We start from the raw sequence: 27434 nt of genomic DNA, 5'->3' as shown, positions 1-27434 counted from the left end.
GGTGGATGGGATAAAACGTGGGTGGGATGTGGAGGGAGAAGTACGTGGTGGGAGGTCTGAAGAGAGGATGACGGAGGATGGAGAAGGAAGGAGAGAGGAAGCTTGAGGTAGTGGAAGGCACTCTGGAGGGCGGGGGGTCAGATGTGGGATAGACAGCAGACAGCAGTGTGAAAACACTCGCTAAGACGTAATTAGGCCGCCTCTAAGCAGCCATCGGCGCTACGTCGTGTGGCAACATCGGCGCTATCCTCGCGCGCCGGAAGCAGGAGTCACGCGTCTTGGGGGGGGGGTGGGGGGGGTGGGGGGGTCGGGGCCCTCACCCGCGCAGCCTGGGCTCCCTGGGGGCCCCGCCGAGCCGCACGCGGTCTGACCGAGAGGAGCGGGCCCGCTGTTTGCCCTCCCTCCGTCGCTGTTGACTGAGTAAATGTTATTTTCAACTCCTGTCAGCTGCCTGGCGTGGAGCCCGCGCTCACCAACAGCCCCGCGCATATTTACGGGCCCAGAACTAACTCTTTGATTTGCTATCGCTTGTCATTAGCGGGCCTTACAGTAGTCTTCAAAGGGATGTGTAAATTCATAATGCAGGTGGAACACCTTCTAACAAATGAAAGGGCCTTTAATTATTTACACACCCACCTTTTAGTGTATGGCACATTATGAGCAGAGTGCTTTACGTTGGAAAGACCTTGTTATTAAACAGGAATATATGCATACTAAAGTGTACTCTGACTCAAAATGGTCTAATCTCCACTGCCTGCTTTGTTTCTACAATTTACATAGCGTAAGAAGCAAGGCAAACTGATTTATGACAGTTTGCCGTCGGGGAAAAAAGAAACATCACTTACCTCCTCATGATGTTCCTGTTTACAATGATAAAGCCTACACATTGACTGCCGTGTGCTCATTTACTTCCGCTGTGTGTGTGCGTGTGTGTGTGTGTGTGTGTATGCGTGCGTGCGTGTGCGAACATGCTGAGGTTAGCTCCTCCACAAGAAGTGAACGACGCAAAGCTAATTACGGCAATCCAGGTGGTCACAACATTCAGCAACCGCCAGGACATGATAATGAAGGCAATCGCATGACTCTGCATAACTGATCTGCTCCCTTTTGTAATTTAGGAAAGAGTTCATAAAGAAAGGAGGGCACAGGGCGAGAATCCTACACAGTAGCAGTATCCCCTTCAGCAAATATCTGAGGGCCGTGGAGATCACCACGGCTGTGGAACTGCCCCCTCTTACTCCACAGACATTTTGCTCGATATTTTGGGCCATTTCTAACCTACATGGAGGCTTGTTGTCATGGTGTAGAGCAGTGGATGGGACACTGGGGTTTAAGGGTTTGCTGTGGATTAAATGTCAGACGGGACTCTGCAGTTTCACCCTTGAGGAAATTTCTTTGGCTGAATCGGTCCAGTAAAATACATGCTGGATAAGGGCATACGCCTCGTCAAAATCCTAAATGATCGATTGGATGTCCTTTACTGGAACCACAACTGGCCGATTCCGGTTTTTTCATTTTTTTTTTTTTTGAAGATTGGAACAATACAATTTTTTTTTATTGCTTTTAATATCTCTTTAGCCAAATTTCATATGCCTTTTTCTTGAAGGTGTTTTCTTTCAAAGAGCAGTTAAAGCGTTATACGAGAGAATAGGAGATAATTGTGACCGCGTATAAAAACGAATAAACTTAAAAGAAAGATTGTTTTGCCGTGTAGGGCTTCAGTTGAGGAGCTGAATTGGGGAGCTGGAGAATAAAGAACAAGCTGAACACTTTTTAGCACTCCATCTCAATTGGCAACAAGTTTGACCCTTCTAAGGCAAGAATTTTGAAAGCTATGAATTTCTGTTGGATGGCTCCATCAAAGGAATCCAAAGGGCAAAAGTCAGTTACCTAAAACCCAGACTCAGTCAGCTAATCTTTATGTTCGGTATAAAGTCCCTTGCATGGTATTTGGGTTTAATGATCTCAAGAATAAAAGGATGTGCTTGTTAGAGGGGAAACCTGCAGAGCCATACACTTTCCCTGCATTTGAAATTGCCAAGATGATTACAGATCTAAATATGTCCAGTGAAGCCATTCTTGCAAATTAAAACTTCATTATTTTTTGTGGGGGGTGGCTTCTCTTTGGTTATGTTCTGCCGTCACGCCCCCCCCCTGGGGGGCCCCCAGTATGTTAGTTCTTTGATATTATTTCAGTTCTAATGTGCATTTTGCATTGGCCTAGACATGCAATGAGTGGTATTTTCAGTATTTAAATATTTAGGTTTCTGTAGGCCTACCAGATTTACAATAGCTCGTATGCTGGTGTTTGCCGGTTTGTGGTTTAAAGAAAGAGAAAATACACTCCACAGCACCTTGTGCAGCAATGTTATGCCTTCAGAGGTTGTATGTATGCATATAACCTGACCTATTTTTTAAAAATTACGTTTAATCTTATTTTTGGTTGGAACTGCTTCCTGTGACGCATGCAGCCTGTGACCACACTGCTCAAGGAAGGAAGTACCAGCACAATGTATATAAAAGGAATATTTATGGTTATAATTATGACTAAAAATGAATGTGTACAGCCTCTGGAAACATATGGTGCTGTTGAAGCTGCTTTGCGGTTATTTTAAGTGTATTTTTAAAAAAAAAATTTTTCGCTTTAAACCAAAAACTTGCAAATGTCCCTATACCAGCCATTGTAAACCAGTAGGTAGGCCACATTCTCTGTAAATATCTAAAATATCCTTCATTGCACACAAATGCATGGGCCAATGAAAAAAAATATATACTTAAACTCTAAAAAGTGAACAATCCATTTATTGTGATTTAAATGTTCTACTGTGCTTTCACAGGTGGGTAGTGAGGACACAATCATTTTAATTTAATATGTACATTTCAAGGGGTAATTCTAGCTTTTACTGTTAAATACAGACAAATACGTACATGAAAGAGACAAAAATAGCTGCGGTCGTGGTCCTATTCGCTGCTGAACTGTAGTTATTTAGATGCATCAGTATTCACTCTGTGGAATGGCACAATCATATGAAAGAATAAACAAGTCTCTATGTGGCAGAGGCTGATAAAGAAGCCATTAAAAATGAAATGTAATTCAATAGCTGAAAGAACCCCGAGGATCAGAGGAGAGGAAGTTTCCTTTGCGCCCGTCCTTTTATTTAGTTTGGAAACATTAATTACGGTCGAGTTAAATTAAATATGGTCAAGATAAGAGACAGGGGCGAGACAAGGAAAACAATTGAGTCGATGCGCAGGAGGGAATAGCAGTTAATTCTTAATGTTTAGCTTCTTTGCACGTATCTTGCCAGGATACACGACGCTTGACAAATAAAATTTGAAGGGATCAGTATAATCCCTGAGAGATGGAGCCTATTGCCACGATAAGTGCCTCGAAATGCATTGGAGGAATTACACACCACAGTCGAGAGCGTGTTTCCTCCCCCGTTTCGTTGTATTAATAACCTAGTCCACGGTTAATTGTATCATTCCTTCGCATATTTTGTTTCAAGCTCTCATGTATGACATTCATAGAGGGAAATCTGCAAAGGTGTTGGCAGCATTACAACATGAGAGATTGCAAAAGGAGGGTTAATGGTTGATATTGTTGATTAGCTTTTAGGATACAGTACAAGCTTCAACAAGAGGTGTCTTTAGATCACTGCATATGCTTTAGGTGTGAGTCAAGGTCATATTCTCAAAACTCCTGAATGCAGATCTCTTCTGCGCGGTCTTTGTTCTTTTTCTTCAGTATTGGCGCGACTGTTCAAAAGAAGTGTATTGTGCCCATTCAGACGACCCATGGTAGCTTCGCAATTGTAACACATTTCTGTCTGTCTTTGGTTTTCAGGGCTACCATCGGCCAAATCATTACATTGCAACGCAAGGTAAGAAATGAGACAAGTTCATTTTTATTTTGCTCCGACTGTGGACGTGCATGCGTGCTTGGATCTGTTATTGTTTGCATAATGGAGGCGAGATCTTCAGCTGCTGTGTTATGACAGTTGTCAGGCCCATCGTGAGAGGTTCAGGGGAGCTGTTGCAGCTCACAGCACTCCCCATCCCCCCCACCTTCCAAGCCGCCTTGTGCTAAAGTGGCATGTTAGAACAATTAATCATCTGCGGCGGAGAGGGGGGGAGGGGGAGGGGGTGATAAATAAATGGATTTGCCAGTACGTATGGGCGCGTTTTGTTACTCTGCTAATCTGGCCGACAGATGCGAGCGCGACAAGCACTTTTGGAAGCCCCAGAGGTTAAGTCTGATTGATAGTTAATTGTTATGAAATTCTTCGAGGCCCGCTTCCGCTCATCCGGACGCCGCGCGCGAAAGCAATTGGGCAGCGCTGAGAAAGAGGCAAATGTAATCAGTTCGTAATAGACTCGCAATCTGGTTTAGCAGAGATGGGAGTTGCATAATTACCTGTTTATTGGAGCGTTGCCTGCGTTCCCCGGTGCCAGCCCGCGTTTAACGGCACCTCCGCCCCCCCCATCCCCCATCCCCCAATGCCTCCCCTGCACGGTAGCACTTAAGGGCTGGAGAGAGACGGTAACTGGGGGCCACTTGGCTCCACTCTGTTCCCTCACCCAATCAGAAGAGACCTTGTTGTGACGTGGTCTTGGCTGTCATGATGTAGACGTATGACCTTTGAGTGATGGCCAGGAGTGAACAGTCAAGAGTCATCCTCCTCCAGTCCCCCACAACCCCTCCCCCCCCCAACCCAATCCAACCCAACTCAACCAAACTCCTGGTTGCGCGATATAATCAAGCTGGCAGAGGGGGAGTGTCTCTTTTTTGCAATTACACAGCAACTTTGAAAGAGATCTTTGTCAATAGGGGAATAAAAAAACATTAACAAGTGAGATTTTGCAGATCAAAGGGAGATGTGCTGCAGGCGTATTGGACATCTGTCAGTGTGTCGTACGGGTTAGCAGGTCTGCATGGGGATCCTGTGAATGCAGCGAAGCGCACTCACACACAATAAACAGATTTTACCCCAAGGTGAGGCTTTTGTTTTGCGATGACTTGATACGCTCTATTATTTGTCATTGCCCCCCATAGAAAGGAAGGTAGGCAGAGACTTTTGTCTGCTGTACAGGCACAGTTTAGCTTTTGTTGAGAGCAATGGTGTGTACAGGACCACTGAAGACACAGTCGCCTCATAATCTCCCTTTCATTTCAGAGTTTCCCACCGCATGCATTGGCAGTGCGCGCTGAACAGCCGTCGCCTTTATACTCCCACACTGTTACCGCGCGGCAGACCGAGGTCATCTTCCCGCCGCGGGTCTCTAACCGCTTTGTTGTCGTTACGGCGTCGCATACTTGCCAAACCGCTCCTCAAAGGGTAAACTTAAAGCGAAGAACAGTGGTAAAAAAAAAAGCTGAGGCACAGTGCGCATTTCACGACCGCGGGAGCGAACGCTTCTCAGGATGTTCGGTCTGGTATCGGCGGATGTTAACACCGCCCCGCCGAGCAGTCTCGAGGTGAGCGCGCGTTCCAAACCGCGACGGCCCCGCATAATCACGGCAACATCCAAAAAAACCATGAAATATTCATGCGGGGGGGGGGAGGAAGCGCACGCCCTGAAGTTTACTGCGAGACGCGTCCTCTAACGATCTACAGCTGTCGCATTCCACTCTGCGGAGAAGAAAAGCGCCTTTTTTCTCGAAAAATGTGCAAGCGCTGGCGTATTCCTTTGGCAGTGACAGCTGACTCAGGCATGCCACAGCAGCCTCTGTGACACTGCAGTCAGCTGACAGGCCTTCCTGCTCTCTCTCTCTCTCTCTCCCTCGTGCACACGCTCACCACGGCCCTGCGAACACACTAATTGGAAGGCTCCGACTCCGCTGATGAGTAAACCTTTACAGTTGTATGACTACAGACCTTATGCAGCGCACCACTTCCTCAAATCAAAGCCTTCCACTGGAAGTGTCCTCTTTACCATTGTTTTGAACAGCAGCGACTCCAGGGACCAGAGATTTAGCCGCTTGTGACCTCTGCGCGCATTTACACGCAAGCTTCACGGGTCCCTCTGAAGAGACAGCCCGTGCAACACTCGGACGATGGTGCCGTCTTCCCATCATCCATCTGTGACAGCGATTCATTCTGTCTGCCATTACAGTCTGCTGCACAGGGCTCAGAAAACTCCCCTCAACAGATATGCGCTCGAATACGGGAACCATTTTGGTAGGCGTCGGCTCAAAAAAAAATAACACGCGGCTATCGGGTCTTGAGGGAGACATAAAACTGCAGTTTTGAAGAGCACAGGTTTAAGAGGGATTTTGTTTCTGCGTACATGTTCCTAAGTCTCCATTCCTGATGGACCACTGTGCATACCACAAGGAGGCTGAGTGCAATAATGAGAAAATTGCTTGCTTGCACAAGGAGCCAACGTGCAAAGCAATGTCATTTCGGGAGGGTAGCAAGTTTTCCGCACACAAGTGCTCGGTAATGGGGGAGGTTTGTGTGAGCATGAATATGTAAGCCTTTTCTGGCTGCTACTTTCTATGGCTCTAGGTAATGCACATCAGCTCTCAAGGATGCACTATGATTTGCATACACTAATTAGCTTGTCAAAAGTCATTTTTGAATTTCTTTGTTGATTAAAAACAATACTAATTTGAAATAATGGGATGTTGGCGGTTCAGTGCATAACCATGCGCTGTTACTGCTTGCTGAGGTCTTAAATGTGAGGTTTATTAAAATCTACAGTTAAATGAAAATGTATGTACAGCTTGCTAGTCTACTAGCTTATCCTCTTAGTTCTCAAAAATATGCAATTGTTGAATCTGATTAATTTAAGTCATTGCTGAGTCAACAATAAACTGCAAAGATTCTGTGTCTCTGTTACAGATTTGAGTCTATAAGACTCAGCATCTGTTTAAGAAATAAACCTTTTCTTGGCATGACAAACTGCAGTGTGATATAGGTTCGTTTTCGATGCCTGATTATGCTGCTAATAGGCTTTAAAGCAGAATAAAGTAAGTTCATTTTTTAATGGCATCACTGACCAGGCCAACTGCCTGGACTATACAGCTAGCTAGCTAGCTGATCATACTGTCTGGTGAGTTGGCTAGCTGAATGGCTCAACATAACATAACTTCTACAAAGGCTCAATGTTAGCCATTTCATAGACCAGTCGTTTCCCTCCCCAAATGTGGGATGTTCTGACCAGTTTAGTTTATACTCTAGCGGACTGATAGCTGTCAATGGTTTATGTGTAATACGCACAGAAGTCCATAACCAGTAATAATAACAGAATTTCATGATGAAGATGAATAGTCAGCCTTTACATGTTTAATCTTTTATTATGAATGCAGTTATTTGTAGTGGTTTTTGGCTGATATGGGTGCCTTAGAACTTGGAAGCTGCCTCATAGATTGTCTGTTACTGTAGATTTAGGCTGTGACCCTCTCTCTCTGTCCGCTGTTTTTGACTGCAGGTCCAATGCAAGAAACTGTCTATGATTTCTGGAGGATGGTGTGGCAGGAGAACACAGCCACCATCCTCATGGTGACCAACCTGGTGGAAGTGGGAAGGGTAGGTGTCTTGTGGTGAATGGGTTTCCTCAATATGGTCCCGGAGGTGAAATACTTTTGGTCATATAGTGTATCTGGACACTCCTTGATCTGGGGCTGTTTATTATGATTTGGGTTAGGTCCCTTAGTTCCAGTGAAGGCAAATCTTAATGTTACAGCACTCAATCACATTCTAGACGATTCTGTGTTTCCCCAACAGTTTGCGGATTAGTGGACCAACTCCATGTTGATTCCCATAATTTTGGATGAGATGTTGGATGTCAGGTGTCCACATACTTTTGGCCGTGTAGTGTATGTAGGTTTCCTACCAGTCCGTGTTCCCAGCCGCTTCACCCCTCTTAAGTATTGGCTAAATTGAATCCCTTCCCAGTCTTTAGTCCAGACCGCTGTTGATGAACATTGAGATGGACAACCTGGCTGGACTGGAAACCCTCCAGGGCCCAAACCCTGGAGTAAAACAAGTATAGACAATGGCCGTCCTTGAAGGTGTAATTCCTGCTGGTTAGAGATATCGCTTCCAATTAGCAGTTGATTAAGACGTTGAAAAGCAGGCGATCTTACCCCTAATCCAAATGAGACAATTAAGTAGTGGTATTCAAATCGATAGATGATTGCCCTGGTAAGATGAAATTGCTCAACCTTGATGTAGGATGTCTGAAAAGGGAAACAATGTGAGATTAACCTGCCATGCCGGTCTGTTCTCCACTTAGAAGGCAGCAGAGCAAGGCAGTGGGGACGCCGTTATTTAATATGTGGCTCAACTCAGTCATTCAGAGTATTTAACTTTCCCCTCCTGGTTTTACCTCATCCCCTGCCAACACCACCCCCCCTCCCCTGCATCCATTCACAAAAAAAACAGCACAAAAGTCTGCCAAAGGTGTATCGCATGATCGTTGTTATGCAGTCTGTCAACTCTTCTGTGTTAACTACAGAGGAGTTGTCAGTTGACTCCTGTATTACTGCAGTAAAATTGCCCATCTGCTCAGCCTTTGCAGCAGTGAACTCTGGGAAATCTTTGGCTGTGCTAATTATACAGACTAATTCCATAAACTCTGGTTCTTCTGTCATTATAGATGTCAGTTTTTCTTTGACTAGCATCAGAATGTAACCATAATTTACCAAGAGTGATACTGTGTCTGAGCCCTAATTCGTAAATATTATTGTATAGATTCGTACAGTACCAGGATGCATCACAGGTGAGAGAAATGAAATTATGTAATGTACTCTTTCCACTCCACTCTGGTGAAAAGGTGTGGATGATCCTCATCTGGGATTAGGCATAAAAAATGTAAAGGTGAGACCTGAGGTTGTGGTCTTTTCTTATGGGATATATTTTCTAATGTCACTGGAACGTTAAAATCGAATTCCACCACTAATTAGTGTCACAAAATGAATTCTGCTGTATTTTTTTTTTTTTTTTTGAGGCCCTTAGATTTTACTGTTCTGCCCTATATATTTTTAAGTATTCCTCTGAGTAAAAAAATCCTTTTATCCAAGGCCACAGAAAGTATTCTGGGGGCATTTTAATATGCCCGTTTGGACAAAAATGATTAGTCTGGCTTAGTGGTACACACACACGCGCGCATGTGCACGTACACACACACACACACACACACACACACAAAACACACACGGAAAAACTGATACATATATAAAAATTGAGCCTAAATGGAAGCCAGAAATTAGCTGCGGTGGTGTTGCGTCAGTGGCTGGAAAACAGACGGGCCTTAGGAAAGCTCGTTTTAGCTCTAATGGGATTTTTGAGCCCTCATCTTGCCATCAGACAAGAAGAAAAGAGTTGTCCTGGAGATGGAATTGGATGGATACGGAATCATTTACAAGTTATTAATGTGAGAATGAAAAAGCATTAATGTGAGAATTACCCCAGCATCATTAAAGGAGAAATCTATTTACAGTTATTTCTTGAAATGGACTGGGAACCAATATCAAAAGAATCTTATTTCAACTTGTGAAAATATTCATGATGCTTCTGAGGGATATTTTTAAAGAGAGACCAAATCGAATGAGAAGAGTTGTTGGTTTGTGACTGGTGGGTGCAGTGGATGTCTAGATGCTGCTAATGGTTATGCAGGCCTCGTACTCTTTGCCATCCATAAACATAGTTCAGGCTAGGTTTTTTCATGGGATTTTCATTCCAATGTTACATTTATGTACGGAATGAAAAGTATGTACTTAATTTATCCCTATGATTGAATGGAAAATGTTATTCTGGGTGTCAGTTCTGGATTTGATCAAAGCAGAAAGTAAAGTGAAATACTTAACTCTAGCAAACCTTTGCAATATGCACAAAAGTCAGGAAAATGTACATTCTACACATAATCAATAATTTTGGTTATAGAGACGTATTAGTGTGCACTGATGTTCTGGTGTAATTTGCCATATTGTCTTCTTGGAAAAAAAAAAAAAAAAAAAACAGTTTCTTGAGTAATTGGTTAATCTTGTACAAGAGTGAAAAATGAATCCTGCCGTCTTATTGCACTGTTCATCTACTCTATTAATGATTGATGTCGCCGGGTCTGCCATTAGCGGCTTTGCTTTCTCCGCTATCTTTAAAAGCACTGTAATTGCTTCCATCAATGACAGTATGACTTAGGAGGGGATGCAAATGAGAAATGTACAAAGCCATTAAAACGCAATTATATCAACAATTAGAAGTGCCCTAATCACAGTAACACAAAAGTAACAATGAGGGTGCAGACGAGGAAGACGAGCAATGAAAAAGTAATAAAACATGGAGTGCAGAGAAAGTAGGAGCTGATCGAGCGGCCCTGGTTAGAGGAAGCTCTCCTGCAATCCGTCTCCCGCCACACGTGTAGAGCTTGCAGAAAATCAGAAATAAACAAGTTATGATTTAAAAAAGGACAGTGCCTTGTGCTCCGTGTGAAAATCGCATAGTTTTTGCCATTGGGGAAATGCAAATTTGCTGAAGGTAAATATGCATTTATATGTCTGGATCGTGGATGTGTTCTCCCATCTCAAGAGGCACACCCCCTTAATTAGATAAGAGCCAGTGGGGGTAATTAGAATGAATTTTACGGCAGAGGTTGCGTGCTATCTGGGTCACTCTGAAGATGTCAGTTACTTGTTACATAAAGTTGGTGCAGATTAGATTTTTTTTATTTATCATAATTTGTTTGAAATTTTTTATTTGGGGATTTTTTTTCACGCAATGAAGAAATAAATTAATTTACAGATAAATGAAGTGTTTCTAGCAGCTGTATCGTTTACCTGGGTCCTGGCGGTGTTCCCGATTTGAACAGCCATCGCCAGTAGAAAGCCCCTGTAATTCCCTCACATCCTGATCCCTTTCATCCTCAGGTGAAATGCTGCAAGTACTGGCCTGATGACACCGAGATCTACAGGGACATGAAGGTGACGCTCATCGAGACCCAGCTGCTGTCCGAGTACGTCATCAGGACCTTCGCCGTGGAAAAGGTGAGGCGTCGAGCACCGCCGGCAACCTCCCCCCCCCTTGTGCCGAAAGCCTTTCATTCCGTTTCCCCGCCTTCTCTGGGGCTAAGTGGAGGAAACCGCGGGAAAAAAATTAGCCACTTAGCCCCTTGTTTTGAGTCCTTGCAAGAGGGAGGTCCTTGACTGGGCTTGACAGTAGTCCCGTCTGTCCCACCTCCTCTGGGAGCACAGCCGCCGAAAGGTCAGCCCCTCTTACCTGCTGCATGACAGGCTTCGGCTCGATGAGCGCTGACCGGTGCCATGAATAGCACCGACAGCATTTTTACTCTTAAGCAGTTGTTTGTACGAACAGTAACAGACATAAAATCCATGCCATTCAAAAAAAGGTATTGCTAATCATTTTGTTACTGACACTGATACTGGGAAAAAGAGCACCGCATGTAGATTGGATCTAGGCCTTTGTGTTACGTTTTATGTGGTGATTTAAAGTGCAGGACTGAAAGCATTTCATCTGCATGTGTTTTAATTTGCACATTATACATTTGAATCTGTATAATCCCATGTGTCTACTAGACGTAGGGTCCTCTCTGTAGCCAGCTGTTAAAATTGAGGCGATATTTAAAATGACATGAAAAATAGCTACCTGCTGTAAAAGCATGGATTGCAAGGGTTCTTGCTTTAGGACAGATGCCATGTCATGCCTGTCCCGGCTTCTTTCAAATCTGCACACCTTTCTGAAAGTGTAGTTAATGAGGACAGCAATCAGATAACACATCTACTACCATGAAAAAAGCGAGCTTGTATGTCTGAGCTTTTGCTTTCCACTTCTCCTATCCCCTAAGCTGCCAATGTTTCCAGACCCCCTTGGGTGCTAGTAATCAAGTCTCTCAGATGGGCGTCGGCATGGCAGACTGCATTACGCTGAACTGTGGAAGACTGTGGCGGGGAGTGAGAGTGAATCACAGCTCTGCTGTCCTCCAGCTGTTTTTCCTCTTTCTCTCTCCCCCTGGAGAGGCGCTTTGTCATCAGTCTCCCCGTGCCAAGTGGCGGGTTAAATCAAAACTTTGACCGCAAAATGCAAGCTCCGCGCTGAAGAGGGTGAGGTCAGGAGTTCGTAGCAGATGCCTCCCCTTAACCAAGTGAAGTGGGCTTATCAGCGGCAGGTTTTACTGTCTGGGCTTAGCAGCGGGTGGGAGGTTCAAGGCCATTCTCTGTCCAATTCGCTTGTTCTTCTTTCGCCCGTTTTCCGCAGCGAGGCGCACACGAGATCCGGGAGATCCGGCAGTTCCATTTCACGGGCTGGCCTGACCACGGGGTGCCCTACCACGCCACGGGGCTGCTGGGCTTCGTCAGGAGGGTGAAGTCCAAGACCCCCGCCAACGCGGGGCCCATGGTGGTCCACTGCAGGTGGGTTCCAAAGCCGCCGCCGCCGCTGCTGCACCTGCCCCCGACGGTCTTGGAAGTCGGCGGCGTGGATGAACTTGATGCGCCTGATATCAAACAACACTAGGCTCTTTGATGGCAAGGAAGCTAGCTTCGGCTTTCATGTTTGCTGGCATTTCAGTCAATAGATCTCAGTAGCTGCATATGGAAAAATAAAGCTTTTGTTGAGAACAAGCTGTGGGATGGTGGCTACGCAGAACCAGCTCTGAGTAAGTTTTTTGTGCACCCCCTCAGTGCCGGGGCAGGCCGCACCGGCTGCTTCATTGTGATTGACATCATGCTGGACATGGCGGAGCGAGAGGGCGTGGTGGACATCTACAACTGCGTGCGCGAGCTGCGCTCCAGAAGAGTCAACATGGTTCAGACAGAGGTAACGGTCCACAAATGTGCACAACATTGTACCATATCTCCTCAGGAGAAGTAATACAATCTACGGGGTGTTTCTACAAGACAAATAATGTAACAATTCAGCTAGTTGAACTACAGAGTTGTGTTTCAGCTGCCATTAGATTTATTTATTTATTTTCCATTTTTAAGACAACAAAGTTTTGATATATTAAGTGCACCCATTTAAGCCGTTTTGAACAAGATGGCTTGCCATGTCTTGGGTTGTGTGAGATGGCCTGTAAACCACAAATGGTGCTGAATGGTGTGAATTAGGTTTCACTCCCATGGACAACATACGCCCCCCCCCCCCCCCAATCATCCAATACAGGTCACCTTCAAGGATGGATTACTGTTACATGTAAAGGGTGACATTCAGTAGCCACTGTAGCACTTTGTCCTTTACCTTACATTAAGTTATGACTGTATGCCACTTTCAAAGTACTTTCACCAAACGGTGTCCAGCATGATTAAAAACACACTGTGTAAGAAAAAAAATTGAAAAGGAAAACCTTTTAAAAACTGCTTAAATTCATAACTGAAAAGGGCAAAAAATAATGGCAGTTAGACCTATTCCCCCCATTTGTCACTGGGGGATATTTTGAAATCTTTGATAAATGTTTTCCATTTAAATATTGCCAAAAGTACATAATTTAATCCAGTGCATAGGGTTGTCAACATTTAATTCCCAAACAAAAGATCATTCCTGCAGACTGGCATTGTGCCAGAAATATGAAGGAAAAAGGTTGCTCTGCTGGCTGTCTGGTTTTTGATTATGTTTTTGAATTTGACATTGAAAAAATGTGTAAATAAATATGGAATGAAACAAATGTACATGGTAAATATGATTTAAAAATATCTTAAAGCTTATACAGTATTTTTGGGTACAGGTTCCATTCAATGAAATGGTGTGTATAGACATTGTAAAATACAAAACATGAGTAAGAATCACTGACATAACCAAGATTATTTTCATAATTATCTGAATCACTACTTGATCCACTTTTCCAATTGTATTGTACAGTTAAATAATTAAAAAACAAACATAAAAACAACAGAAATTGAGGTATTATTTACAGCGACTGTCAGCTGAAGCCATATACCTGTAGTTACTCCTTTGTAAAATGTTCCTTAAGTGTATGTTAACAGTCTTTTCGTCTACTCAGTGGATTCTTTCCATCACGTCATTTCAACAGTGTTGTAAAACTAGAAATCCTAGCCTTGTGCATTCAGACTCAAAATATTTTATGGCAATTTGTGTGGTACACTTGTGAGGCATGTGAAATCAACATGAAAATACAAACAAATCTTAAGTAAATGAAAATTATTGATTATTGATTATTGATTATGTGTTTTCAAAATTGAAAGTATGTGTATAGTGAGTATGTTTGTGTAAGTATGTAAGTAAACTTGTGCCGAGCTTTACTATCTTACCTGAGGAAAAAAGTCAAATGTAGCTATGCTACCACACTGCTGAAGCTCTGCATTCCTTCACTCAACAGCAGCAGAAATATTCTGAATATTATCATAGCAATCAGAGAAAGGTGACCACAAGTAATGCCGTCAGTACTAATATTAGCCTGAGAAATGTCTGCACATTCAACACCTTAATTATAAGTAAATCACGGAATTAATCTTCCTTGCGCAAAATGCATGCATTTTCATTAGTTTCTAATTTAATATGACAAGGATGCCGTCGTTTCCGTGTGAAAATCGTATATATGTTTGAAATGATTTGGCTAATTATGGAAATTGCGAACAGAATGAAGTAATTGCACATTAGAATCTATCCATGACATTACAATTAGCCTATGTATTACTTTGACATGAGGATGTCGGCTCAATGCGCTGGCACTGTGATTATGATCCTAATCATAATCAATGACATTCTTCTGGATGAGGAAAGAGGGCAAGGGAATCTAAAATAAAAAAATAAAAAAATAACAATTATATAATCACATAAATAGGAGATTAGTCCAGCTCATCAAAACAAGACAGAATCATAATTAGTGTAATTTTACATAGAGAGAGAGAGAGCAAGAGAGACAGAAGTTCCTTGGAAGTTTTTTTCTGGTGATAAAATGCCAAAGTATGAGCGCGTGTATAAGTGTTTGTATGCATGTGGGTGTGTAAATAAGTGCTAAATTATGGAAAGAAAACAACAGAGTTGGGATATAAATATATTTTATTGCGAATATACAGGTAGCAAACAAAACACTGAAATCACTATGTGCAGTCCGTTAATAAGCTTTTAGGCCACAGTGTGTAGCTAGTGTGACCTGTGTGCATTGTGGCACAGACACTACCAACATGTGAAATTTTACTGGAATATAACACTGCTGCGATGTGGGAGTCATTCAACTCATGCTTAGCTTATGAAAATGGACAATGCTGTCTCGGGCTTGATTCCAAATATTACAAATCCTAATTTGAGTTCATATCTATTGGCTGAGAAAATAATGCCATGGTGATAATGCCATTGTCATGCTTCTCAAACCACTGGGCGACTACTAGTGCTCTGTGGATGAGGGCATTGTAATCTTTAAAGACCCTTCTCTCTGCAGGAAAGATACTCTATCATTGGATGGCAGTGGTCATTCTAGTGACATTGACCTTGATTTGCAAGTGTATGAGTGCTTCCATACAGAAAATGGCTGACTAAACTCCCAAACCTCTTCTGTTGGAACGCTCAACTGCTTTTTAACTCATTTTTTGATTACCTCTATTTCATTTAGAAAATATTGAGTAGTTACTTCCATGTAATCATCTAACTGAGGAGAATATAAATACACAAAATGCATATGACAGTTTCAGACTAAGGAAGGAAAAGTGTTATCAGGGGGAAAAGAAAATTATAATGTCAAATTGTAACAATTACTAATGTTTTCCTTGAAGATGTGTGCTGATTTGAAGTACACAAGGTTAAATCTTTGTGATTGTTTGTCATAAGCATTTAAATAAACATCCTCAGTTTTCTGTCTGAGCAAAATCATGATGCTGTCTCAAAATGAACGACTTGTGAATAGCAATTTTAGCAACTAAGGAATGAATGGACAGTACTTTCATTAAAAATGCAACCATCACTTCAGCTAAAGGGTAAAAGCTAAAGGGAGGGTTTGACTGGTTTGGGATTTGAATGGCATGCATAAATTGTTATTCTGAATAACTTTGAGCTTAGTGACCTTTTGTCTGTCTTTTTCCTTGCAGCTGCAGCCATTTGCTTTCTTGGGTTGTTTGCTTTACAGAACCCCACTTGTTTCTCTGTGTAAATTTCAACTAGAGCATTAAGACCAAACCCTGCTAGAGCATTAACAGCACTCTTAGAGTTGACACTCTTAATTTGTTCGCTGAATAAACAAGTTGTGGGCATGTTGTCATAATTTAGCTTATGGTGACTGTGCCGTATGGCCAGCAAATATATTTCACCTACTGCGTCACTCAAGGACAACAGCGATCTCTTTGGTGACGTCACAGTAGCCCAACCCGAAAACCGCTGACCTCTACGTCAAAGAATTTTTCGAAAGTGACAAGGGAAGAGCTTTTCAAAATGTCACTTCATAAATGATTTACATCAAGCAATATTTCCCCTCTCTCCTTGAGAAGATGTCTAATACTGCAAGAGCAGAAGTCACCGTGCTTCGCTGTGCATTTCAGTCCACTGTCACAATGAGGAGATGCAACTGCCATTTTACCACTGATGTAGACATAGAAAAATTAAGGTATAAAAGTAACACTAAGAAATTGTTTTTTAAAGAGAACTTTAGAAGTGCTTTCTGAGAAATTCTTTGTGTTTTCCCTGAAGATTGACATTTAAAGCATTTGTAATAGGGCATTTTAAGTTAACATTACACTGTTTAGGTATACTTCTTTATATCTGAAAACGAACCTCTGAGAAAGTGTTGACTTCCTTAAGATTATTGATTATTTGCTCAGCCACACTGTGGACCATTAAAGCATTATGTATTTTTATTATGCACAAATCATGATGGCCTTTGAGTCCTAACATTTGAAAAACAGGGCTACTTTAATTAAACAATAAAGCCCCCTAATTCCAGCCAGATTTGATTGGTTAATTAACACAATGGCGGTGGATTAGCTGGATGTGTAAAAAACGAAACCCCTTGACAGGTTTACACTTCACCAGACGGCCATCCCCCGAAGGCCAGAAGGTTTTCAATTTTTGATGGACGTCTCAATGTGACTCTTGTCTTTCCCCAGGAGCAGTACGTCTTCATTCACGACGCTATCCTGGAGGCATGCCTGTGCGGGGACACCACCATCCCTGCCTCCCAGCTACGCTCCGTCTACTACGACATGAACCGCCTGGACCCCCAGACCAACTCCAGCCAGATCAAAGAGGAGTTCAGGGTACAGTCCTCAGGGTCTCTCTGACATGCGTCGGGCCCTTTTCTCAGCACAGCTCCGCAGAAATCTTTTCCCGCCTTCCTGCGCCTGAGACTGATTTTGAAGACTGTGCCATCGCTTTTCTCACACAATAAGTGTTCTTTAAGCCATAAGATAAAGATATGCGCTTACCATTTTCAAATTTGTAAACAAAAAAAAATCGAGGTAAAGTAAATCATTTCTGAAGAGCTGGAGGTCTGACATGGTGTGAACACTCAGTCTGGATATTCACTTGAAATTGACCTCTGAATTAAATTGCCACAGTGCTGAGGTCACATACCAATACTATGGTAATTACGCAAGCAAAATAGTCTCCAAATGACTTAATGTTTCATCCGATTTTTGGTCTTTTAGTAATTATAATTTAATAATATTTTGAATGCGGTTGCGTGTTATCATATTTTTTGGATACACATTCCTGTATAAAGTGTCATTAAAGAAAGTGGGCCTTTCAAGGGATAGCATTTCAGCTTGTATCCATCTGGCCCCGCCCCTCCAGACGTTGAACATGGTGACCCCCACGCTACGGGTGGAGGACTGCAGCATCGCCCTGCTTCCCAGAAACCACGAGAAGAACCGCTGCATGGACGTGCTCCCCCCCGACCGCTGCCTGCCCTTCCTCATCACCATCGACGGGGAGAGCAGCAACTACATCAACGCCGCGCTCATGGACGTACGTGGCCCCGCCCCATGTCACGCACGCGCCAAGCCCCACCGGAAAACGCCTGTCCGAACCATTGGGTGCACGCAAGCTTCATGTGCCACCAAAATATTTGCTCTTCCCTAATGATCCTGACACATGACATTAAATATGTAGCCATTCTATTGTTGGCCGTGAGCAGTGAGTCCCAGAGAGAACTCTTTCGGGTTTGACACAGATATTTAGTGAGTCTTCCAAGTGAAGCGAAAATTTCTCCCCTGTAGACTTTGGCAGGATGGACGAGTGGAGCAGCGGGTCGTCCGCTTCCTCTATAGGCCGTGTTCCGCAACAAGCAGTTCCGCTAACGGTTAGCTGCGGTAACTAGGGCCGCGAGCATTTCCCCAAACGTGAGCTGGGAAACGTTTAATCTGTTTTCCAGCTCTCATCCTCAAGGCACTATAAGCGGTCTAATTGCAGCAATCAGTAGTAAGCAGCCAATGTAATGCAACCGATCATACAATTAAGGGCAAATTTAAGAGCTTAGTGGCGCAAGGGTGCAAGTTTCTAAACCAGGGGTGTCCAGTTTAGTCTGAAAAGGGATGCAGGTGTTGGTTCAAGCTCAACACTAAAACGCCTAATTTGACTAATCAAGGTCTCGATTTAAGACCATGATTAGTGCATTAGCTGTATCGAGTGTCTTGGCGCTGGGCTAGAACAAAGGCCTAAGCCCATGATACAGGCCCTTTTCCTGATAAGACGGACACCCTTGAGGAAGTCGATTGATTGAAACGATTGAAGTACCACGATGTGTTGATTGCTTAACAAGCAGCTACAGAAAGTCCTGTATTGACCGCCGTTCGTGGAAAGAACTATAGGTTAAGTCAGGAAATACTTGTGGCCTTAGCTGTAGCATCTCCTGAAACAGGCTTTTAGTCATGACGCTAATCTGTGATTGTAAAAAGTACCGAGTCAGCGTTTCTGCTCTCACAGGATATAATAGTGAGTATCCTGTAGTACATACATAAAGATATACAATGGTCTCAGTTTTTTTAAGACCGAATTTGAAGAATATCTATGAGGAAAGCAGATTTTCCACAGTGAGCGAGGTGTAGACAGAGGCTGGCGGTTTATCACCGGTCTGCAGCGTGACGTCTTAATACCAGCGAGGAGAGAGATCCGATTCCCCGCGTCAGCATTCCTTATTCACCATGCGGTTACATGTTGGGTTATAAATTACATATCCATTTATATAATCATTCCCGAGTACTTTACGAGTAATTTAAAACTGGGCTTAACCAAAACTGGGGGTGGGGATTTGCCAAGTAAATATTTATTGGTTTCCATGTCTCCTTTTCAACAATTTATCTGCGGTTACCATACAGATGATTATGATCAATCCTATTGTCGTGGAAATATTTGTTAAAAAGTGACGTGTTTGTAAATGTGCTTTCAAGAATGGAACAATGTGGCAAATTTTGCATAAGTAATTGGAGAAATATGTACATAATGGTATAAATGAAACTTAGTAGCTTTTCCATAATAAAATCCAAATGATTTTGTGGGAGAAGATGTTGATCTGTATAATAGTAATGCAATGACGTAGAATAAATAGTCTTCTTAAAATGAACTTGTCCATCAGTCACTCAAGCAGCCTCTGATGGCCAACACAAAATGCTGACATTTTCTTTGCCCTCTCTCACAGAGCTACAAGCAGCCATCTGCTTTCATCGTTACCCAGCATCCCTTGCCGAACACGGTCAAAGATTTCTGGAGGTTGGTGCTGGACTACCACTGCACTTCGATAGTGATGCTGAACGATGTGGACCCGGCCCAGGTAGGCACGAAACGAACGGAACACGTTCCCGTGTTAAAGTACGCTTTGCGGGAAACAGTATCGCGGAAAGGACAGGACATGTGTTAGCCATCAGTAGGGCGGCGTATGAAATCAGGGCTGAATACGGAGGCCCGGGGCCCTGTCAAAACACCCAGGGATCAAAGCGTAGCATGAAACAGCTTTTCTCCTCAGTGTAACCCCCTGGGTGATCGGCCTTTAATTTCATACCCGGCCTGTAGCCTGGAGACCAGGTGTAGCCCGCAGTAGGCTCAGCACCGGTGTCAGTTTAGCAGCTGTTGAACTCGTCAGGATTTATACGGTCTAGAACGAAGCTATGGCCTTTTTTTATTTTTTATGTTCCTTTGGTATAGTTTAACTCATGCTTTTGTGTGTGTGTGCCTGCGTGAGTGTGTGTGTCTGTGCATGTGTCTGTGTGTGTCTGAATGTGTGAGTGTGTCTGTCTGTCTGCCTGTGTGTGTGTGTGTGTGTTGTCTTTCTGTGTATGTGTCTGTGTGTCTGTGCATGCATGTGCATGTGAGTCTGTGTGCGTGCCCGTGTCTGTGTGCGTGCGTGCGTGTGTGTGTGTCTGTGTGCTTCTGAATGTCTGTGTGCATGTCTGCATGCGTGTTCGTGTCTGCGTGTGTGTGCGTGTCTGCATGTGTGTGTCTGTGCGCGCCTGCATGTAAATTCAGTAATCTCTTTTATGAGAAGGAGTTAACGACGAGGCTGTGAGATTTTCTGCCTCTTACTGAACATAAAGGAGAGCTCCCCAGAGCACGTATTACAGTGAAGAGACACTCGAAAAGTACACCATCAATAAGACACGCTGGGCCAAAAAACCCAGCCTTCTTCCCAGCACCTTTTGATCATGCATCCCTGAGCACGAGGCAACACGATGTTTCACTGTAGAAATACATACAGATACACAGAGCGAAAATAGGGATTCAGAGTGGGGACATAACTTCCCAGAACAAAGAGACCAGTGATTGATGTGTTTAAAAAAAAAAAAACAGTGTTTAAAAGCATGTTTCCAAGTCCTCGTGGACTTTCTGCGCGATATCAAAGAGAATGAAAGTTCATTAAACCGAATAAGCATCCTCCTCACGTTTGCGTCGTTCCCGTCTTGACAGCTGTGTCCTCAGTACTGGCCCGAAAACGGAGTCCACAGGCATGGGCCAATCCAAGTGGAGTTTGTGTCAGCTGACCTGGAGGAGGACATCATCAGCAGAATATTCCGCATTTACAACGCAGCACGGGTAAGACGACCGACCGGCTTCCTCTGTGGTGAAAAGACGGGACAGGCTTTGAGCTTCTGCCCCGGACCGTTTTTATCCGATTCTTTTTCCCTGCGTGTTTTTTTTCCCCCACCTGCCAATCTACTTTAGGCCCTCCACTGTCAGAAAACCAATTGCATCATCCAAATGAAGCCTTTACATTTGAAAAGGCAGGGTATCACAAACCGTCTCACTGAGCGCGTGCAGTGGGAGCTGAAGTCCAGAGCTTGCGATTTTCTGGTGTGCTTAATCAACTCTGGAGTCCGCGCCTTTGCACATTGTCCTGTGGCCATTTACTGTACGTTTGGTTCATTTAGCATTTGTCCTTAACATTGGCTCACAGCTAAATGTGAGAATTAACTTCTTTTTTTCCCACAGTTTAGCCAGTTCATAAATCACTAAAAAGCTTCCGTTTCTGATTCAAGGACAAATGTTAACCAAATCCTGGTGTTCATCAGTTGATTGCTGAAGCAGTTGATGAAGGGCTTGCATGTGTTCAGTGAGCTTATGTCTCTCTCTCTCTCTCTCTCCATCCCTCCCTCCAGCCGCAGGACGGGTACCGCATGGTGCAGCAGTTCCAGTTCCTGGGCTGGCCCATGTACCGGGACACGCCCGTGTCCAAGCGCTCCTTCCTCAAGCTCATCCGGCAGGTGGAGAAGTGGCAGGAGGAGTACGACGGCGGAGAAGGCCGCACCGTGGTGCACTGCCTGTAAGAGCCCCGCCTTCACACCTCCAACCCTGTGCCTAACCCACTCTTCTTCCCTCCTATAGATACGTCACATGGTCCATGTCAACCAATCCGCGGCTTATTTTTTTTAGTCAAGATCATCTGTGAATGTAAAAGAAATCGCGCACAGAGCTCCGTTCTCTGGCCCATGGAACAAATGTAGGGAAGGAGTCCAGCTTTCTTTAACAATATCAGCGGCGAGCCAGCATGGCTGGGAACCAGCTGCGCGTCACCGGAGCAGAGACTGCAGACTGCAGCGCGACGCTCAATCTGGTTTGTGAACTTGGACGCTCCCTAATTTGGCGGCAGGGGCTGCCGGGTTTCCTGAGGCCCAGAGCGGGGCGGTGGGAAGAAAGGGGGACGTCCCGGGAAGGGAGGACAGGGAAGAGGGGGGAGGGAAAAGAAGTAGCCGTCGACGCTCTCCGGCTCGCTAGGCAAACGCGGTTAAACGCGCGCGAAAGCGGCCCGTCTCGGGGGGAGCCACAGACAAAGGGAAATGCCAGGAGCATGTGACTCTTGTTACTGCCCAGCAGGACTCGCTGTGACCGTTTACTCGGCCCACACAAAACTGGAGAATTGTCAGAAAGGCACTCAAGGAAACCCCCAGGCCTGAAATCACCGTGTTTATCGCACACTGGCCACAAAGTAGATTTTCTGAAATGTCAGGCCAGATGACTTACAGCATCCTTGCGTAATTCCAGGATACAGCGCACAAAACAAGCGGCGATAATGTTTTAAGGGCCAGTGATGTTAACAGAGGAAGCGCACGAGGAGGGAGAAGCTGAAGAGGTGAAAGCCATTCCCTCCGCTCAACCCCCCTGGAATCGGAGGTGCTGTCAACAGAACTCTGAATCTGAAGTGACACTTCGCATTAATCGCGGTCGCAACATTAAAGCACCTCACCGAAACATTTTGCTTGCACTATACCTGCTAATTACCCCGGTTTTAAAACACTCCCATTCAATGCTTAATTTATTAATGGAAGTGCGCTGCTTTGTTCCGTTCGAATGCTCGTCTAATGTGCTTTTTGTCAGATGAAATAAGAGGTGGAGCAGCGCCATCTACAGGTCAGGTTTTTAAAAACACTGAAAATGTAATTTCCCTTTTACACAGCGGTGGAACAAAGGGGAATATCGACACAACTCTTCTTGTATCAGTTCATCATTTGGACCATTCTGACCTCACTAATTCATTACTAAATTAGGAGAGATCCCACCATGATAATTTGCTTTTAAATTTATACCTGCTCTTTTTTTATCTATTGTAACTGATTGGCTAAAAGTTTTGTATAATAGTCAGATTATTGAAATTATGTATTGGACTTGCTTTATATGGCTATATCCTCTTGAGGTTCTGTTGTTTAAAGGAAAATGGAAGTACTATTAAAGGAGGAAGTACTGTTCCTAGTTTTCTCCCTTGCTTGGAAAGTACAGAAATTGCTCGTAGCACGTATAGTAAGTCACCAGTAAATTAATATTATTAAATAATTAAGCTCTGAACAGGCTGCCTTGTTTCTACACCTTTAGCCGCTTGGGCCCTGGCCAGAGGCTTTATCCAGGAGTGGTGGATGTTAGGTTTTTTGGCCTGCTAAAATATCTCCTTTTGCATTTCCTCTCGTTCTCTGGTCGGACAGGAACGGCGGAGGCCGCAGTGGGACGTTCTGCGCGATCAGCATCGTCTGCGAGATGCTCCGCCACCAGCGCTCGGTGGACGTGTTCCACGCTGTGAAGACACTGAGGAACAACAAGCCTAACATGGTGGACCTACTGGTAGGTTATTACAGCTGACAGCTTAGCCCTTCCTAGCTAACTGCACTTCTGTATATGCATTCAAATCTAAACACATGGGGGGCCTCCAGTGGCGTGGCCCGTGGGGCGCTTTCCACATGCTCATTGCGAGCCGCGATGTCGGCGATTCGGGTCCGACCGCCGACCTTTGTCGCATGTCTCTCCCTCTCTCTCCTCCTGGTTCTTCCTGTCTCTCTGCACTCTCCTGTCTAATAAACCTGAAAAAATATAGAAAAATAAATAAATCTAAAAACATTAGAATCTACAAAACACAACCATAACCTGTAATGTGGTTCATTTTGTGCAGTGTAGTCCTAGTAGCATCTGTCTTCAACTCAACAATCTAACATATAAAATGTAGCCAGGTTAACACAGGTTTATGCTATGGCAACAGGTAGTCTGTGAAGTCTTCATAAGTGTTTTCCTTTAGATACCAAAGCAGTGCAAATAAAGCATGTAAACACTCAGCTAGTGAAAAGCGATCAGCAAAACTGAAGCAAATTTTAGGAATGGGAGGACAAACAATTTTTCAGCTCTTGCTTGCTGTGGAAACTGTGGCCTTAGCAACCTTAAACTCTATTTACTTTTATCTTTTCAGGATCAGTACAAGTTCTGCTATGAAGTCGCACTGGAATACTTGAATTCTGGGTAACTTGCCACAAGCTCCACCTCCCCCCCTTGCCCTGGCCCCGCCTACCTGGACAATGTTTAAATGTTAGCTGGAAACCTGAGGCGTGCTGCTCAGACTAGTGTTTTTACACAATTAATGAAGGACAAAGGCTGGTAGGACCAGATGTTTGCACTGCTCATCTGACCTGTCTGTGGTGGTCTGCCCCTCCCCCCCGCTCCCCACACGCCCCCGTTCCCTCGCTATGTATGCGCAGCAAGAAATGGTCGGACACGTGTCACTGTATTAGCCTCTCATGAGAACCCCTGCCATCTTAGCGAGCAGGAGCACAGTGATGTACTAACAGTTCATTTGGTCCAGATCTTTTAGTCTTGACCTCTCCTCTTGCCTGTGACCTTTGGTTATTGCCTTTATCCTCGTTGGATGATAAGTGTCATTTCCGTTTTTGTGGGGAATGCGATATAGCGTAACGTTGCAATGTTTTTAAGTTTAATTTTTTTTTTATTCTTAGTTTTTTTTTTCCTCTCCAAAAAATCACATTTGTTGACGCAGAGCCCAGTGTGTGTATAGCTGAAGTAAACAAACCGACATTGAGAAATGAAATTCTAAGTGTTACTTTGTCGTTGCTGTATTTTGCTACAAGTATCATGTTGAAGGAGGAAAACGTTGGCACAATTCACATGCGAGCTTATGTCACGTCCGATCAGAAGATCCAAAGCTTATTTTCTCTTCATTTGTTTATATTGTAAATATTTGAAGTTCTGCAGATTATTTATTCATTCGGAGTAAGTTTTTGTGAAGCACATTGAGTGACAATCATGTTTTTTTGATTTATTATTTTCTCTCTTCTCAGACTATAATGTTGTTCAGATAATACTGTTAGCCTTTTGTTTATGTTGTATGTAAAAAAACAACTTCAGTTTGCAAATACATACATATATCTGCCATTACTGCTTATATTGTATTTCTTATCCATTTTTTAAATTCATTATATTTCTTCTAACATTCTTTCACGTCATTCAATCAGGATATGTTATTAATCTAAATGTTTACTCTTGAGTCCTACGCACTTCAGTTCACTAAGGTCAGTTTTGCACAAGTGAACATTGCATCGTAAACACAACTAAGCCCTTAATTATTAATTACGTCTTAAACAACGTCCAAGAGCTTAAAAGCTCCAAAATATCAAAATGAGGGGTAGTCCGGAGTTAGGTCGTCTAATATTTAAATATTTCTGTATTTTCACATTTATCTTCCCAGCTTTCTATTCTAAAAATACACAAGCTATAATTTAAAGATGTACCTGGATGGCTGTACAGCATGTTTTATTGATTGTGCACTATTTTGAACAGACTGGAATTGCAAAGCATTGGTGAAATTATGACGCAATCCAAAATCTGCTGTAAGGAGGCCATGTATCTGGCACTTATTCTTAATGCACTAATGCACTCCATGGTTTGGTTAGATTCTGACTGTGACAGTGTTAACTCTGATGATGATTCCCATAGGGCATCACCATACAATTGGCCATAGCATCATTCAGCAAAGGAGGGTTTCACTCTGCTGAATGTTCACCACATTATTCGTTCAATGCTGCAGTCCTCCAGTGCGGTAACTTCTATTGCAAAGTGAAAAGAAGGGACCTGCCTGTGCTTCAGAGGATCCATATGCTTGTGTGAACCTTCCCAAATTAGCAGAGGTTGTTTCTCCTATGGACCAGTTCCAGTTCCACTGGGAACTTGAAATTTCAGAAGATAGAAAAAAGAAAGAAAAAAAGAAAAACAAAGTTTGGATTTTCTATTCTGTATTTCTGAACAAAGAAACAGAAAATAGGAACACTTACAAATAAAACATTCATAAAGGAGGGGTGCTTCATATAATTATTTCTCAATTAAGTTTTAGTTACTCTGCATTTTCAGTCATTTGATAATGGTATTGGTTTGTGAAGATTTTTTTTTCTTCTTCGGTTTTCCTGTGACAGTTCTGTGGTTGAAGAGAGCTGAAACGGTACATAGAGTAAAATGACTGAAAATTGATTTTAATTTCCAAAGAACCGCTTTTCAAGTAAGTTGTGTGAGAAATTATGTCAAAACACACTATTTTCATCTCTATACTTCAGTAGGTACCTAGGTGTCTGACTACCTTTGCTCAAAGCTTTTTATGTTTGGCTCTGTGTGGTTCTTTGCATGCCACAAAGGTACAAAAAAGATGTTTTATCTCTAAAAGCAGAGGCAAAAAAGGCAATAGCCCACAGTCTTTAATTACATGTATTGTCAGAAAGTTCTTTTGCTTTGAATCTATTTCAGTTCCTCGTGGGATATGGTCTCCATTGCCAGATATGACAAAACCCAAAACGCTATGAGTAAGAACCACTTTGAAAGGTTTAATGAAACTTTGGTGCCGTTTTATCAATTTAAGGAAGGAGGATCACAGTTCATCCTGCATCATCACTCTGTATGAATCTTTGACTAAAAAGCTTGCCTACGTCAAGTTGTTCCCATGTCATACCTCCCACAGCCCTAAGGTGGAAAAGAAGTTACTGTGCTAATGCTTGTGTGTGCTGATCTAACTTTCACCATAATACCTGAAAACGTTACAGAACGTTTTATAATTACATTTTCTGAAATTATTGGCTTAGGTACAAGAACTAAATTGATTTTATGTAGTTATGCTCCAGCAGCTGTTGTAGTTGCGAGGGTTTTCTGTACTCTGGGCCAGCACCCAGAAAGGTGTGAGAATTTGTCACCCTGGAATCTGCTGAAAGCAGTTGGTAAGATCAGAGGTGTCAGTCTTTGAGGCCCCAAACTGCTGGGCGGGCAGCCATTTGGCCCACAATCTAGGTGCTGTTGAACTGCTACAATTCACTGCCGCATAACGGACAGGTAAAGGCAGTCCAACGCCTCTTCCCCTAATGTGAATAAAGACACTAGGTCTGCTATTCTTAAAAGAGTCTCAGAGAAGTGCTGATCTAGGATTCGCTCGTAATGAATAAGGTTAGCATATGGACAGGGGGAATGTGATCAGTACACCACCTCTGAAATACTTTATAGATATTGGTCCAGATAAGATTTAGTCACCTCGGCTGTTCAGAGGGACCTCACTAAATCCAAAGTCTGTGCTGTTTACTATGACTGTTTTTTTCCCCTCCCTCTTCTATACTGTCAGCATTACCAATAAAGAATTCTTGTCCAACAAGACTGGAACTCGTCATTCTCTCTTGCAGGGGTATCGGAATGAAATTACCCCATTACACTTGCCATTTTTTTCTGAAATGCTGAAATGATAAAATTGATGCACTTCTTGGTGGATTATAGGGCATGAACATGATGCTCACCAGGGCCTAGGGT

The 27434-nt window shown here is 43.4% G+C and overlaps 1 protein-coding gene across 15 annotated transcripts in view; it reads left to right on the top strand.

Annotated features, from left to right (window-relative positions):
- ptprma (protein tyrosine phosphatase receptor type Ma) overlaps positions 1-25034 on the top strand; it is a 204457-nt gene extending 179423 nt beyond the window's left edge. For 8 of the 15 annotated variants that reach the window (XM_064331104.1, XM_064331096.1, XM_064331107.1 and 5 more), the window contains 12 exons: positions 3848-3884; positions 7438-7535; positions 10874-10990; positions 12219-12373; positions 12644-12779; positions 17012-17161; positions 17697-17870; positions 19540-19671; positions 20802-20927; positions 21491-21656; positions 23299-23441; positions 24058-25034. In XM_064331104.1, the coding sequence (XP_064187174.1) occupies positions 3848-3884; positions 7438-7535; positions 10874-10990; positions 12219-12373; positions 12644-12779; positions 17012-17161; positions 17697-17870; positions 19540-19671; positions 20802-20927; positions 21491-21656; positions 23299-23441; positions 24058-24111 (1488 nt within the window). In that variant the 3' untranslated portion in view covers positions 24112-25034. The remainder of the gene's footprint in view (positions 1-3847; positions 3885-7437; positions 7536-10873; positions 10991-12218; positions 12374-12643; positions 12780-17011; positions 17162-17696; positions 17871-19539; positions 19672-20801; positions 20928-21490; positions 21657-23298; positions 23442-24057) is intronic. The other 7 variants (XM_064331098.1, XM_064331108.1, XM_064331101.1 and 4 more) reach the window with 1 other exon arrangement.
- Positions 25035-27434: the final 2400 nt, after the last annotated feature.

This window comes from Anguilla rostrata, chromosome 4 (assembly GCF_018555375.3).
Source record: "Anguilla rostrata isolate EN2019 chromosome 4, ASM1855537v3, whole genome shotgun sequence".
NCBI lineage: Eukaryota > Metazoa > Chordata > Actinopteri > Anguilliformes > Anguillidae > Anguilla > Anguilla rostrata.
Note: the sequence above shows the minus strand (reverse complement) of the source record. Positions and strands in the feature narration are given on the sequence as shown.